General features: G+C 45.7%; 2 protein-coding genes across 2 annotated transcripts in view; both read right to left on the bottom strand.

The window, feature by feature from the left end:
• The window catches only part of fbln7 (fibulin 7), a 249,864-nt gene that overhangs the window by 98,044 nt on the left and 134,584 nt on the right, over positions 1-17,236 (bottom strand). The window lies entirely within an intron of this gene.
• ptk7b (protein tyrosine kinase 7b) overlaps positions 1-17,236 on the bottom strand; it is a 120,923-nt gene that overhangs the window by 47,339 nt on the left and 56,348 nt on the right. The window contains exons 2-4 of the mRNA XM_083775386.1: positions 15,035-15,337; positions 1,683-1,785; positions 524-708 (exon numbers count right to left, since the gene is read on the bottom strand). Of these exons, the coding sequence (XP_083631512.1) occupies positions 524-708; positions 1,683-1,785; positions 15,035-15,337 (591 nt within the window). The remainder of the gene's footprint in view (positions 1-523; positions 709-1,682; positions 1,786-15,034; positions 15,338-17,236) is intronic.

Below are 17,236 nucleotides of genomic sequence, written 5' to 3' on the forward strand. Positions count from 1 at the left end.
CATTATTAGATCTTCAACTCGAATTTTTATTTTGGTCAACGTTTCAATACATGATGGAATTGTGGAAAAAAATATTAACCGACAACAAAATATTCTTTCGTCTAGTGACTGAGAGGCTGAATCTCATCAAATGGTGGTCCGTGGCTCAAAGAATGGCAATAAATAATGGGCCTTGATATGAAAATGGTCATCAGTGTATAAATGTGTGTGTGAATGGTGAATGTAAGCACCTTTGGATAAAAGCGCTATATAAATGCACATTCCTTTTGAGGGGCACTAGCCCGTCCTATGCCCAGCATTGTGTGTACCCCATAGCGATGAGCTGATTGGCTGAGCACGGAATTGAGGATAAAAAGTGAGGACGCCAATTGTGATTGGCCGGAATGTGGTGATGTATGATGATAAGAGCGCCCCTCGCTTCATACGCGTGTGATTTAAAAAAAAAAAAAATCCCGCCCAACTGAACACTGAACACACACATGTGCATAAGCGCGCACACACAATGCACGACGGACGCACCCACCTATGATGTTGAGGGTGAAGTTGCCGTTGCTGCAGACGTGGCCCGCGGCGTTCTTGGCACAGCAGTAGTAGACGCCGTTGTCGTCGGGACTGGCGCTCCGGAAGCTCAGGGTTCTCTCCTTGTTGTTGATCTGGTGGCTCTTCTCCGACAGCTTGGTCCCGTCCTTAAACCACTGGCACGTCGGCCTGCCAAGGGAGGGAGAGAGAGGGGAAGAGAGAGAGGTTATTATAGTTAACAAAAACTAACACAAAAAAATATGACCCGTCTGAAGTGAGTGGTGCAGTACTGTACTGGTACTATACTGCCCTCCTCACTGGCCTCTGTGTGTGTGTGTGTGTGTGTGTGTGTGTGTGTGTGTGTGTGTGTGTGTGTGTGTGTGTGTGTGTGTGTGTGTGTGTGTGTGTGGGGGTGTGTGTGTGTGTGTGTGTGTGTGTGTCACACTGCTCAACAGAGCCATCGAGCGGTATTGGCGTGGTACTTCCGTGCTCATAAACACAGAGACATACACACAAAGTCGTTTTTTCCAATTATTTATAAGCTTAATCTGTAACTGAATATCATTTTTCGAGTTGTTATTATACAATATTTACTGTGTAAAAACCTAAAACTAACACTAAAACTAATAAAAACTAAACATAAAAATAAAATAAAAACTAGCAAACCCGCTCTAAAAAGTAACTGAATTAGAAAAAAAAGTCAAAACTAATTAAAAGTAAACTATAATTGAAAAATCCCAAACTAATATTTTGAGGGGCGACGAAGCAACCAGGAAATGAAGGATTAGGTGATCAGGTGAAAAAAACCCCACAAAACGATGTGATGACAAGACGGATGACCCCGAGAGAGAGAAAAGAGAGAGGGGAAGACATGAGGGTTAAGGTGGAGGAGGGGGGGGGGGGGGGGGGGGGGGGTTGCGGGACACATGAGAGAGGGGGCATGAGAAAGGCCAAAATGGGAAACGGTACAGTTTTTCAGCGGTACAGTGATTCTTCCGAGCGATCTTTAATCACTTGCGCTCTGAACTTTAGGTGACGGCAGGGAGGAAGGGAGGGAGGGAGTGAGGGAGGGAGGGAGAAGTGAGAGAGGGAGGGAGGAAGTGAGTGAGGGAGGAAGTGAGGGAGTGAGGAGGTGAGGGAGGGAGCTAAGGGGGCTCACTCACCGCGGGTGTCCGTCAATGTGGCAACGCAGCGTGACCGGTGCAGAACTCTCGATGTCCTGCTCCGAGGCGGGCTCCTTCAGGGTCACTCCCCCGCTCTCCAGCCCTGTTAGAGAGAGGGGACAAAAGTACAGAGAGAGAATTTAGATTTATAATGCATTTTATTAGATTTATAAGTTAGTATTCTATGTATCTCATAGCGTCACTGCCCAGTTTGACAGATACTAGGTTCTTAGCTTGCTTATGATTCTTGATGAACATTTCTATGTATTACCTGGTATTGTTCCCGCTTACTGTAAATCTCTCTGCTAAATGGCCTGGGCCAGCCGAGCGGTCCAGGCAACTAGGCTGGTAATCTAGCCTGACAGCGTGCCACGGGTTCGAGTCCCGATCCCGGAGATATTTGCTGCTTGTCTCTCCCCCCCCCCCCCATCTCTATCTTTTAAAAAAAAGTGTCTGCTAAATGCCTAATTTGTAAATTGTAGAGAGAGAGTGAGAGAGAGAGAGCGAGAGAGAGAGAGGATGAGCAATGAGAGGAGGAGCAATGCGGTGGAAGAGAAACCAGGGATGGACAGGAAACGAGAGAGAGGGAAATGGAGTTAAGTGGTATTCCTGTCCTGTGTCCTTGTGGGACAACACGGTACCGTCTGTGGGGCTAGTGGTGCCGACGCTAATGGACGCAGCAGGCCTTCACTATGACGGGCAGCCCCGGGACTCCCCTTCCGTCACGGATACAGACACAAAACAATGCTTCGAGCTGCCTCCCTCACTCATGCCACTGCACAGAGAACACAGACGGTGCCCTTTTAAACCATGTTTTTTATGGACACACACACACACACAGTACATTTACTTTCTCCGTTAAAAAGAAAGTCCCACTCTGGATGTCAAAGAGGAGCTCATAAAACCGAGAGAGAGAGGAGGAAAGGAAGTGAGGAAACGATGGAAGCGAGCTGCTCTCTCCGTTAAGGGATTCGTCTCGGTCAGTTGGGGCATATCAACCGCTAGGGGAGGTCGTATATATATATATATATGTATATATATATATATATATATATACTGTAAAGCACAGTAGCAAATCAGTAGCTACGAAGTTGGACATTTGAAACAAAAAGTAAGAGCGAGGATACGTGAAGATTTACTAGTGTCTTAAAATCTCAGTCTTGTGGCAATACTTTATCTCTTAACTTCTATGGCCCAAACTAGTCCGCTCCCCCCTTGAGAGAAAGCAGCAGTCAGAGATTTCTAAGTTAATGGCATTATTCATAATTATCCAAAGTTTATATTTTGTTTTGTTTTGTGCTGGCACTGTAGTGTGACACCCCTGGAGCAGTTTGGGGTTTTGATTCACTGCCTTGCTTAAAAGCTCCACTGTGGTGGTTTCTTGCCATCTCACTGTAGGATACAGTGTACACCCTCACATTGTGTTCCCAAAGTGGGGTCCAGGACTCCAGGGACCCCCACCCCAGGGGCCCTTGAGACAGGGTCCAAACTATCATTTAGCTGGGGAACCAACTCAGAGTTAAATTAACTTTACACTATATACTGGGGTCACAATATATATTGGGGTCTCAGAGATAGAAATGCCATTAAATGGGGGGTCCGTAGACTAATGCATGTCAAACTGGGGGTCCTTGAAATTAAACTGGTTAAGAATCACTGCTAGAGTCGTAACAATTTTCTCTTGTCCTTGGTCCTTGGCATACATTTTCAAATGGGGAGGTTAGTGTCAATTTGGGGGTCCTTGACATGAAAAAGTTTGGGAACCACTGATGTACAGGTACTCTTGAACCATGATCATCATGTCCTTTCAGCTTCTCAAAACAGCAACCATGCACCAGAAGTATCTTAACCGACAACTCCATAGTTTAGTTAGGGTCACAGGTGTCAATTCAATTCGGTTATTTTTTTAAATATAATTGTTATCCCACGATTTTGTAACTAACGCTTGATTACCACATTACACCAATGATATATTATCAACCAAGCGATCAGCAGGGCTCGAAATTAACTTTTTTACTTGGTAGCGCTTGTGCTACCAATTTCAAAATGAAGGAGCACCAGAAAAAAATTAGGAGCACCCACCAAAATCTAAGGAGCACCAATATGTAATCGATTTTTTACATTAATAAAAACAATAATATAATGTGTGGTTTACAAATAACATGAAATGACCAAAGTATAAAAATGCATGCCAGAATTTATGTAGTGTAGTGTCTGTCCCTCATCCATCCATCTCTTCATAGAGACAGAGGCATCAAACATCTCCAGATGAGGACCCTCTAGTCTACACTGATTCCGGCCAGTCACATCACCTGTTTTCTTATTCTTTGTTTTGTGTTTTTCACCTTCATAGCCTATTTAGATCATACATTAGAATTTCTAATATAAAATAATTTCGATGTAAAACATTATATTTATAGCTATGCCCAGCGGCGCAACACGGACCGAACGCTAGGGGGGGACATATAGCGAAGCGGCGCCGCCGAAAAACCTGCAGCGCCTTACCTGGTCTTGACAGTTAATAGCGGCGTTAATAGCGGCCCCAGCCAGGGGGGACCCCCTAACTCATCTGGGGGGGACCAATGTGAGGCTGGCAGGGGATTCGTCCCCTGCGTCCCTGTGGCTATTGCGCCCCTGGCTATGCCTACTCACTTCTAATCAGTGGTGGATAAATTACTCTAATGTTTTACTTAAGTAAAAGTATCAATACTGCTGCTATGTAGAAACACTTACAAGTCTGCTATTCTCTCTCCCTTCCTCTCTCTCTAATTCCCTCTCTCTCTTGCATGCGTGTGTGGCTGTGCGCGCACACACGCATGCACACACACACAGCTGAGCCGGTCCGCCTCCGGAGCTAGAGGCTCCGGTCTTTTCTGAATCTGAACGCTTGAAATAATGTACTTTCTTGACACATGGTGAAGTTGCGAGCCGAGGCGCTCTGGAATGTGAGCGATGCAGCGCTCAACGTTGTCCCGTACCGTTGTGTCAAAGAGTAGTTAACTACACACTCCACACGTTGGTTTGTTAGCATCAAGTGCTAGTGCAGCTAGCAGACAGGAGCAGTGCAGTGGATGTCAGAGAGCGGCTCAGAGCGCCCGTTTTTCTACAATCGATCGTTGTAGCCAGGCATTATTTGTAGTGGCACTGGTGCTCCCAAATATATTTTTAGGTCGCAATTCAGGCGCATTTGCGACCAAAATGGTCGCTATTTCGAGCCCTGGATCAGGTAAGACACGTTACAACTTCATTCATTCCTTTGGGGCAATTTCAAAGTGGCCTTGCTATGAGACATCTTGCAGTTGCTAGGGAACCTCAACCATCTGCTGTGTTGTGTTGAGTAAACAGCTATGCTTACTCAGAACGAGGATGTAGGATAATTGTCATCTATATAATGATAGAGGTTATCAGTCATATGCATGACTGTCTGTGTGTGTGTGTACATAATGATATGAGTATAGGGTGGGGGGGCAACAGGGCATGCATGCTTTCTGTGCCGTGAGTGGGGTGTGTAATGTGTATAGTACTTGCTTGCGTTGTGTGGATTGGGGCACGGATCGGATGAGGATTGTGTGTGTAAAACACCTGAGGTCTGTGTTGAGAGGATAAGAGCACCCCTCATGACGAATTCTGTTCCTATGGACGAACAGTGGAGTTGTGTGTGTGTGTGTGTGTGTTGTCTATGAAATATTCATGGAGGGAGATTCACCAGAGACAATAGGTGAAGGAGACACACACACACACACACACACACACACACACACACACACACACACACACACACACACACACACAAGGGGGAAGGGCGCATCACCACTGTAAGGTCAGAGGGGGCGCTAGAAAAAGACCTGTCACAATGCATTTACAGCAGCACCTACAGCAATAATATGGGGCACCCTGAGGGATCATGGGAGACACGGTTACTACAGAAACGGGGGCCTCCTTCAATCTAAACATATATATACACACACACACATATATATATATATATATATATATATATATATATATATATAGAGAGAGAGAGAGAGAGAGCAGGAACCCTCATTAGCCAGCTCCTAACAGAGATGCTCTACAACTAGTGTCTGTGTGTGTGTGTGTGTGTGTGTGTGTGTGTGTGTGTGTGTGTGTGTGTGTGTGTGTGTGTGTGTGCATGCGCATCAGGTGGAACAGCAGACTATGCTGACTAGGTGTGTGTCTAGTGTTGTGTGTGTGTGTGTGTGTGTGTGTGTGTGTGTGTGTGTGTGTGTGTGTGTGTGTGTGTGTGTGTGTGTGTGCATCAGGTGGAACAGCAGACTATGCTGATTAGGTGTGTGTCTAGTGTTGTGTGTGTGTGTGTGTGTGTGTGTGTGCCTGCGCATCAGGTGGAACAGCAGACTATGCTGATTAGGTGTGTGTCTAGTGTTGTGTGTGTGTGTGTGTGTGCCTGCGCATCAGGTGGAACAGCAGACTATGCTGATTAGGTGTGTGTGTGTGTCAGTGTGTTTGCCAGCTGCAGGCAGCTGCTCCAGACAGAGCCTTAGTGAGGGGCAGGAGGAGGAGGAGGTTGGGGGGGTTGGTGTGGAGGAGCGACACCATTAGAAGTGCAGTGACCCGGGGCTCAGTCACACAGAGAGCTGTTATTAGTGCTCTGCTGAGACGGAGGAAGGAATGAGGGGTAGCTGCTTTAAGAGGAAAGGAAACCGTGAGTCACTTAGGAAGAGAAGGGGAGAGAGAGAGAGAGAGAGAGAGCGCATGGCGGGATGGGGCCGTCTCACCCTGAACATGTAATGATGATGTTTAAGGGCCGACGAGCTGAAGAAATCATGACATTTCTGAGACCATTCACGCTTGACGTTTCTAAACTTGTACTTTATTGCTAGTTTGATCACTTCAAATACTCTTTCATCTTAAAATAACTAATGAAATAGCCAATCTACAAGCCCACAGATCAGTTTGTATATCTGCTATTTTCGGTGCGCAGCACACTTTCCCAGAAGACACTTTGGCTTCTATGGAATCCAAATGACTAAAATCAGTCGTGGCGACGGAGAAGTTGGACCAGTGCCCATGTGGTATGGTTGGACCAGTGCCCATGTGGTCATTACGATGTTTAGGGACACTCGGACACGCACCCACCATTGTGACAAGTTGCCGCCTGACTCACCTGCATTTCGTGACGGTGACAAATACATTTCCTCGTTCTCAGACTGGCAAAAATCACATTATGCAAGCCATTAGTGGCGTATAGTATACTTTCCTATAATCCCTGTAGAATGAATGTGTGACTCAAGTGTTACAGCAGCACAGGGGCAAACCTGGGACCCAAAGCCATAATTAGGAACAAGTAATTATTATGTTGGGAGGCAGAACAGGACATCCTATCAACACTGACTTGATAACAGATTCATTGAGAGGATAATACCATGGCAGCGGTGCGGGCCAGTTATTCTCAATGTGCCAAAAGGAGGTCTGTCTGTGCGAGTGTGTGCATGCGTGCGTGGGTGTGCGTTTGTGTGTCAGTGTATGCAATGCATGAGTGTCTGCTGCAGTCTTTGTTCCGCTCACTGAGCTGATTTGGTGCCACGGTGGTGTTGGGTTTCTGAGATGGAGACAGAAAGGATAGCTGGTGGTCCGTAGGGGGAGAAGAGGGATTTGGGGTGATTGACGGCACCATACGGGGGGAGTGGCACCAGGCGAAAGAAAGAAAGAGAAAAAAAAACATAGGGTGGTGGTAGTGGGGGTGAACTCACACGTCCTGCATGGTGTGGACCAGTGGAACGGGAACCACCGTCCATAGTGCTGAGGAGGTGTCAGATTTCATGCTCTCTTGACTGACAGGGGCAGACCGGCTCAGAGACACCCAGTTCTCCTTTGTGAGTGAGGCTACAGTATACATATTACATACAGCATGCTGTATGTAATATGTACCACAGCAGAAATTCTCCTTGAGTGCCAAGTTAACCCATTAAAGCGGGGTGCGTACGTTGGTTAGACATACAACAGTCTGACAGGCACAACACCGTGGCTCCCGACAGGCAGTTACAACTAACCCGTGGCCAGGTTACAACTAGCCCGTAGCCAGGTTACAACTAGCCCGTGGCTCCTGACATGCGTGGCAGGTTAAAACTAACCCACGGCAGAGTAAAACTAACCCGTGGCTCCCGACATGCGTGGCAGGTTAAAACTAACCCGTGGCTCCCTGTGAGGTTAGGTTTAGGGTTGGGTGTCGGACTAATGAGTTAGATGTTTGGGTTGGCTATTCAAAAATAGCACAAATACAAGCAGGTCACTTCGTGCCGCTCTGCAAGCTTGTACATCTTCTCTTCTGGGGGTCCATGGGGGTGCCCGTGGTGGGACTGACATTCCTATTTTGCTATTACAAGCAAAAGTTTTTTTTTTTTTGTCTACATTTTACAAAAATAGCAGATCTACAAGCTCACATCACAACCCATTGTGAGCTTGTATATCAATCATTCTCGCTGCGTGAGACCATTGTATAAACTAAGTATGAAATAGGGCTTCAGTAATGGACCCGGAAGGGCAGAGAGAGATAGGATGTCTGTGAGAGAAAGTGCGTGCGTGCGTGCGTGCGTGCGTGTGTGTGTGTGTGCGCGAGAGAAAGACAGTGAGATGTGTCTGTCTGCACCAGCAGGAGAGAACATTGTTTGCACAGACTGGCTGACGTACAGATGGGAGTCTAGGTCATTAAGCACTTAAACCCTATATACTCCATTGACCGGAGTACCCCAGGGGTCTATGCTAGGCACCCCCCCTCCCCCTCCCTTCACCAAATCTCTGCTTACTTTTCGCTGAACACTTGGGTTCCTGTGGTGAGGGCGGATGCATTTTGGATGCCCAGCAGCCCAACCCAGGAAATGAATGCTCTTTACATCACATTGCAAGAGGTGACCTATATGCACTATGCACAGTGGTGTAAAGTAACTAAGTACATTTGCTTAAGTACTGTAAAGTACACTTTTGAGGTATTTGTACTTTATTTGAATATGTCCAATTGTCAATACTTTTACTTCTACTCCACTACATCTCAGAGGCAAATATTGTACTTTTACTCCACTACATTTACGTGATTATTATTACAAAACATACAGTAACCACTATGCATCGCGATGTGGCGCATTGCGAGCTTGTAAATATGCTATTTTCAAAAGATTTTTATACAATTGAAAACCTTTGGTACTTTATGTCAGTGGTTTCCAAACTTTTTCACGTCAAGGACCCCCAAATTGGACAAAGAAAGAAAGAAAAGTTTGTTTGTTCTAAGGACCCCCAAATTGACACTAATTAGCCGGACCCCCAATTTGAAAAGATATGCCAGGGACCCCCATAAGAGAAGATCTTAACTGCTCTAGCAGTGATTCATTTCAAGGACCCCCATAGTTTGACATTAGTCTACGGACCCCCATTTAATGTCATTTATATCTCTGGGACCCTCAATTTATATTGCAATATGAATGTTAATTATAAGGGTCCATTTTGGTTACAAACTATCATTTAGCTGGAGACCCCCTGGAACTCTCTCAAGGACCCCTGGGGGTCCCCGGACCCCACATTGGGAACCACTGCTTTACGTACATTTTGATACCAATGCTTTTGTACTTTTACTTGTGACGGAGTATATCTACTGCAGTATTGATACTTTTACTCAAGTAAAACCACCACTGTCTATATATGAGCCTTTTCATCGACGGAGGCAGACCGGGGGAAACGCGAGGCGCTCACCATGCTAGACTAACGGTAGCTCATTAAAATGTGATCCGCGTTGGTGTGGGTTGTTGTCTTTTTTTTTGAGAAATGTGTCAGGGGTTGCGCGGAATAGAATATTGAATATGAATGCGCGCGGATCTCTCCATCTGTGTCTCTCTCCATCTGTGTCTCTATTTACTTTATCTGTGTGTGTGTGTGTGTGTGTGTGTGTGTGTGTGTGTGTGTGTGTGGGGGTGTGTGTGTGTGTGTGTGTGTGTGCATGCGCGCACGTGCATGTGTCACGAAGCCTGCCTGCCAGCATCTCGTTAACTGAGGGAGCAGAGATGGCGTGTTGATCCAGGACCAACAAGCGTGCTGACAATAGGAGATCCCGACGCCTCCTCGACAGCAGGACGCACGCTCTTACTCTGGGCGACCCACCGAGTGACCAGGCAGCTAGGACAATAGATTGTGAGGCGGGGGGGGGGGGGGGGGGGGGGGCGGGGGGTAGAGGTAAGGAGGGGGTCTTGTGTGACTACAACCTCCATTAGGAAACATAAGGGGATAATTACTCAAAATGACTATTCTCAACTGCCTGGATTTAGACCACCCCTCCCACAGATAAACTCTCTCCCTCGCATCAGCCCATCTGCACCCGGCTAAAACCGCTTCACAAAAGAGTGGTGGGATTTTCTGATTGGAGTCGGGTGGGGGGGTTGGACTACGGCCTGTCTAGTAGTACAGTACAAAGTACAGTAAACCCTCCCACCCCCCCCCCCCCCCCTCCACCAAACTCCCTGTCCCTCCCTCCACTACACACGCAAAGTAGCACACACATGACCGCACGCACAGTCAAAATTAATGCCAATTGGGTTGCCAAAGGCAAAGGCCGTGTGCGGCTTTATCGGCCGTTAAACGCGTGTTGGGGAAATACGACTATACATCTGTCACAACACGGGGGCCGACCAGATCGGAGGCGTGCGGTGATGCGGAGATGACTCGCAAAATATGACGGGAAGAGACAAATTGTGTGGGATCCACGCGGACAGAGAGGAGTGATAATGGATGATTTATGGCACCCGGCCATAATCATATTATCATACCGTTAGATTAGTGTATATGTTTGCGTACGGTATGGTATGACTATGCGCTTGTGTGTGTGTGTGTGTGTGTGTGTGTGTGTGCTGCAGCATTGCTGTAAATTCCTCTCTTGCTTTTATGGCGAGATAATGGCATAATAGCTTCTTGATACAAAAGCTGCCGTTAAGTGGTTTTCCTATCTGAGGTCAGACTGAAGGAGCCATGCTCCCTGACCATGTTCCAGGAACTGTTCTGTTATCCGACTGATACCCAGTTATTGTTAGGACGTCAGTAGCCTGGGCTAGTGGGCTAGTGGGCTCATGTGTGCACATGCACCTAGGTTTCAGCCAGCGGTATTATGAACCCATTATAAAACCTGAGACCAGTTTTTACCAATGTCTTCTAAATCATGACAGGTTTCTGAATGTTTCTATGTCAGTGGTGCTCAAACCTTTTCATGTCAAGGACCCCCCAAGGATCTGATATATATATATATTATATATATATATATATATTCTTTTTTCTTTTCTTTTTTTTGGGGAGCTAGACCCTCCTATATACAGCTTTTGTCCCCACATGTCAAATATGATGTAAATCTGTGGCAACACAAACATTAAATGCCATTGACAATGAAGGGTAAAATGTATGTCATATGTAGACGAGCAAATAAGCTAACCAATCACATAAATGCAGTTGTTCATGAGATGAGCGCCCCTCACTTCACACGGGTGTGATCTTTTTAGAGCAAATCTATTTTCTTTTTCTTTGACGAAAATGAAAGCCTGGGTATCGAGGCTACACATTTAATGATAAGGATGCATGGTCAAGGACTATTACAATGCCACAGCCAATCCGCCTTGATTCATTGTTAATGAAACATAGAAAGCATTACAATCCCATGTTTGACCCATCATGTCTCACTTCCTGTCTGTTAGCCTATACCGCAAGCTCATAAACACACTGCAACAGTCATCATTCAGCACCCTAATAAACACACACACAAAGCCTTCGGTATGCTGCTAATGGCCTATTGCTGTTCTATTAATTTGCTGTCACTGAATGACTTTCAGCAAGAACACCAAGATTCCCTGATGTTTAACACGATCTTCCATCCAATAAAAAAAACAATCACACACACACACACACACACACACACACACACACACACACACACACACACACACACACACACACACACACACACACACACACACACACACACACACACACACACACACACACACACACACACACACACACACACACACACACACACACACACACACACACACACACACACACACCTTGTTCTGGATGGGAATCTTAATGACCTGGCAGTGAATACAGTTTGTTCTCCGTCGTCATGGCAACTCATCAAAACTGGTTTATCTTGTTCTTTTTTTATATCCGTGTCATTACGTTTATTGATGCATTAAATATTTTTTTCTGAAAATATTGTTGTTCCAGCAACCCCACAGAAGCAAAGATATGAGTTAAAATTAAACGTTTGCTATGAAAGAATATATATTCAAAGATTTCCGCACGTTTTCACAATTTTGTCCGTGTCCGAGCACGGAAATAGCATATTGTCACCACCAAGTGTCACTGTTGTGCAGCCTAACATACAGACACAGAGGCCAGGGAGGAGAGCTTGTACAGTACAGTACAGCACAGCACAGTACAGTACCACTCACTTAAGACGGGTCTGATTTTTCTTCTGTGGCTCGGTCTGACTGGCTCGCACTTTCAACACCACCAGTCCAAGGCTAGGAGTCAACCCTTAGTGAACTTCAGCCCTTTCTCTGCTCCTCTTGGCTTTGTGCATGTGTGTGTGTGTGTGTGTGTGTGTGTGTGTGTGTGTGTGTGTGTGTGTGTGCGCGCGCGCGCACACGCTCCTGCTCTCCTTTTGGTTTAGTACCAGGAGCTCCGGACACGGTCTGTTCATGTAATCAGCCCTTAAAACAAGTCCAAACTGTCAGCACGGGGGTAGAAAAGAACATCCCAGTCAGACAAAGGTCGAGATGGTGAAGGTGTGTGTGTGTGTGTGTGTGTGTGTGTGTGTGTGTGTGTGTGTGTGTGTGTAAGAGAGAGAGAAAGGGAGGTACATGGTCAGGGATAAGACCTTCCAGGTTTGCTAGTGGCACAAACAAACCCCCACTTTGGTTCTTGTCTTCTTGAGACACAAAGCAAAATAAATTTAATTTAATGCTGAGTGATTAAGTTGAGGCATAACCTGGGGCGGGGGGGGGGGTGACTACTATGCCTTAACGGCAAGGAATAAATCAGTTTTAGGCGAACCAGCTGAAGAAATCAAAGATTTGAGCTTGCTTTTATGACATTTCTATTGCTAGTTTGATCAGTTCAAATACTCTTTCATCTTAAAATGATCAGGGGTTACAAACACGTCCGTACACGGACAAACGTGTCCGTGGCAAGACTTGTCCTTGTCTGTGGCAATCGTTTGATTTTGAGAAAGAAATTATGAAACATATATAGGCCTATATTTATTTCATTATAATAAAAATATGTCTATCAGCCATTAATTGCCTGCGCCAACATCAAAGCACCTGTTTGATGTTTGCCCCATAACGTGCACGCTCACTGTATGGAGGAAGTGTAGAGAATGAAATCTGTCTTAATCTTGGTGGGAAAGTGGAGATATTTTATAAAATGCACGTTTTCTGCCATTACATTTCAAATGGATATGAAAACTAGAGGATGAATTAGCTGACCCCAGGTTAATTATTTGGTGAGAACAAGCAAGCGTTACAACTTTGAATGCAGTCGCAATAACGCATCGCGTCAACACACAGTCAAGGGTTTTAATGAAACAGTTGGGTTCCCCAACTTCCCCTGGTCTGACTCTGCATAAGTTCTAAGTCAGCTCAGCTGCTAGGCGCCCCTCCGTAGGAGAGCATGGCCGTGTTCAGTGCCTGATGTAGATTTGCTGTACATTAGTCGAGACAGAGTGTCGACTAGGGCGCTGTTTTTCCTTTATTTGCTGATGGCTTCTCAGATTGGCTGTACAATGTAGCCACTAGCCGCACATAGTAATATGCATTATTGTTGTCGACTATGGAAATCAGCGCAACTGCTTGCTATGAGAGAGAGAGAGGGGGAGAGAGAGAGAGAGGGAGAGAGAGACAGAGAGAGAATTTGGGGGTGGGTCTACTCTCCAGAAGGGTCTCCAGATGACAGTAAAGTGACAACTTAAGAACTTTTAATATCCAATTGTCACTAATGCATATAAAGCAACTTTAATCCATGCATTACGTGTTGGGGGGAAAGTGGGGTGGGTGTGGTCAAGTCAGAAGGGGGGGCGGGGTAGCTAACCCATCGTGAATACGATGTCAGAGCGAAATAGGGTCAGTGTTAATCTAGAACCTAAATAATTACATGGCTGGAAGGGGAATTTCAGACTACTCAGTAATTTACACACAAAAGCCCTTTTTTGAGGTGACGCGGGGGAAAGGAGGAGAGTGTTACACAAACGGAGAAAAGAAGAACGATACAAGAGAAACACACATGCACGGTGGCACACACACACACACACACACACACACACACACACACACACACGTATCCAGTTTCTTCTTTACAGGTGGGGGAGGAAGAGGAAGCCACGAAGAGCGAGCGTACACACAAACATTCCTCCATGCTCGCAACGACACTCTATACCGCGACTTTTGTTTTCTCCCTCTTTCCGTCCAGAAATCGGATCGTCGGGACCATTGTTTTCGCAAAATTCTGAAAGCCCCCAGGAGGGGCCAGCAATTATAACTATAGAATCCCATAAGGGCAGAGTACACATTCACAATGTTCTTGGCCGAGGAGGACACAGCAGGGAGAGGGGTGGGTTAGGAGGGGGGCAGGGGTACAGTGGGGAGAGGGGTGGTGGGGTACAGTGGGGAGAGGGGTGGGGTAGGGGTGGTGGGGCACAGTGGGGAGAGGGGTGGGGTAGGGGGGTGGTGGGGTACAGTGGGGAGAGGGGTGGGGTAGGGGTGGTGGGGGGCAGTGGGGAGAGGGGTGGGGTAGGGGTGGTGGGGGCAGTGGGGAGAGGGGTGGGGTAGGGGTGGTGGGGGGCCAGCAACTCAAACTATGACGAGAAATGTTCACCGACTACCTATTTTTCCGCTGACGAGAACTACATGAAAACAAAATAAAAACTAAACCGTGGCGACTATGACTATATATGTACAGTACACTGACAATTTCGTCAACAAGATAAAAACTAAACAAAATGTTAGGGAGGGCTAGAGATCATTTCATGCTTGGTTGCGCTTGGGGTGTTGCGATCTACAAGCACGCAATGCGTTGAGTGTGCTTGTAGATCTGCTATTTTCAGCATGCAACCAAGTGTAAAATATGCCATTACAACGCCATCAAGGCCGGCAAAAATGTATTGCAAAAACCAACTGTAGATTTAGTCTAAAACTAGACTAACACTAATTAACACTATTTCAGATGACGAACATATGACAAAAACTAAGTGACGTTTTATTCCCAAGACTACGACTAAACTAAAATCTAAATTTGCTGGTGAAAATCAATCAACACTGGTGTGTGTGTGTGTGTGTGGCGACACTCACACTTGATGTTGAAGGACGCGTTGGTCGAGCGGAGCTCCTCCCCCGCGACAGGGTCGCGGGCCACGCACTCAAAGTTGCCGGCGTCCATCTTGCGGTCGACGGCCGTGAACTTGAGGTTGCTGCCCTCCTGGAAGCGGCGCTCCGTGTTCTCCAGCGGCTGGCCGTTGTGCAGCCAGCCGTAGTGGATGTCGGCGGGGTCGCTGACCTCGCAGCGGAGCATGGCACTGCGCCCGTGCAATGCATCCTGGGACTTGGGCTCTTTGGTGAACTGGATGGGGGCGGAGCCGGCTCGGACGGACAGAACTGAAAAGAAAGAGAGAGAGAGAGGACCATTATTTATGGGGCAATTGTCTGAGCCACGGACCACCATTTGATGACATTTAGCCTTTACACTCAAGAGTTAAAGATCTATAAAGGTCCATTTGGTTACCAACTCTCCATCATTTAGCTGGGGACCACCTGGAACACCTTCAAGGACCACTGGTGGTCCCCGGACCACTGGTTGAAAACCACTGGATTAGAATATAGAATAGAATAGACTTTATTTGCCATTTGCACAAGTGCATAGGAAATCTTGGTCTCTAAAACTGCCTCCCCCTGGCCACCCGGGGTAAAAAGAATCAGCTTGGAGTCTACTCCTCATGCATGGAAGGAAGCATGAGGACAGTCCGTTGCTCTCCCCAGGTTGGCAGAGGGAGTGTAGTGCCCAGGATTACATGATTAGATAATTGACACTGGGTGGGAAAGAAATGGGTTCCAAAATCATGGGATAAAAATGTGAAATAAGGCTACTGTTTGCATTTTACTGTGTTTTCCATTCATTAGAGTTTCTTGGACTCATTTGAGCTTTAGGCATCATTGGTTAATTGCAAATCATTATCATCGTAAAATTATCGAGACGTAACACAGTGTAACGTGACTTAATAGCCCTCGGTGAATTTGTGTCTTCTGAAAAGGAGTCGAAAGTATAGGTTGTTTACGACAGAGAAATGTATGTGTGCTCGTATAAACACACGAGCGAGCACACACTAAACATGCTTGCCTGAGACAGGATGTAGCACACTAGTACAGCCTCAGACGCACTTAAATCTTTTATTTCCACTGGCTCACCGTCTGGGGGCCCAGCGGTGAGAGAAATAATTTCTGCTCTATTTAGCCACATCTCACTAGACAGGATGGGAGCTGGATTTACACAGATTCTGGTGACAGACAATATAAAGTCTAGACTCTAGACCATGCATGGGCAACTGGCGGGCCCCACCATCACTGAATATGAATAATGATAGCTAATTACAAGTATTACAATGTTATTGTCTTTTTTGATGTCCAAATGTATTTGTATGCATTTGAAATTAAATAAAAATGTTTCTATTCAGGATTCCAATTCCAAAATATCAAAAGATTGAGGATTTCAATTCAAATAATATTTGAATTGAAATCCTCAATCTTTTGATATTTTCAGCTATTTTTGCTATATTATAGCAAAAATAGCTGATCGACGAATGTGTAGATCGTCTATTTTTGACAGTAATATTCAATGTGGCCCCTCTGGAATGAAATATAGTGGCCCTCTCCATCGACAACATTGCCCACCCCTGGTCTAGACCAGTGATATGAATGGATAAGAACAAGGTGAAAGAGAACAGATAGATGCCATCATATGTTAGCCTGGTCTAGACCAGCGATATGAATGGATGAGAACAAGGTGAATGAATGAATGAATAGTTTATTTTGATCTTTCAGAGAGGGAGACATTACACAAAAACAGTTTACTTTTTCTTTTTTTTTGTGATCGAAAATGCATAGGCAGAAGCTTAAAGCTTATTAGTGCCTATCCTTATCTCAACGTATTCCAAAATACTGTTGAAGATATCAGATAGATGGATGGATAAGAACAAGGTGAAAGAACAGAGAGATGCCATCATATGTTAGGCTGAGAATGCTAGCAAGTACTGTACTTAAGTACAATGTTGAAGTATTTTGTTTTACTTTTCTGGAGTATTTCCAATTACTAGTGCTTCTTTTACTTCTGTCCACAAAATCTCAGAGGCAAATATTGCACTTTTACTCCACTACAATTATTTGAAAACTTTAGATACTAGTTACTTTGTAGATTTTGATCATTATTACAAAACATACAATTAACCACTTCAGGCCTACAGATATTTCAGCCATTTGAAAATAGCCAATCTACAAGCTCAC

The sequence above is a fragment of the Protomyctophum parallelum genome (genome assembly GCF_964188405.1).
Source record: "Protomyctophum parallelum genome assembly, chromosome: 10".
NCBI classification, from domain to species: domain Eukaryota; kingdom Metazoa; phylum Chordata; class Actinopteri; order Myctophiformes; family Myctophidae; genus Protomyctophum; species Protomyctophum parallelum.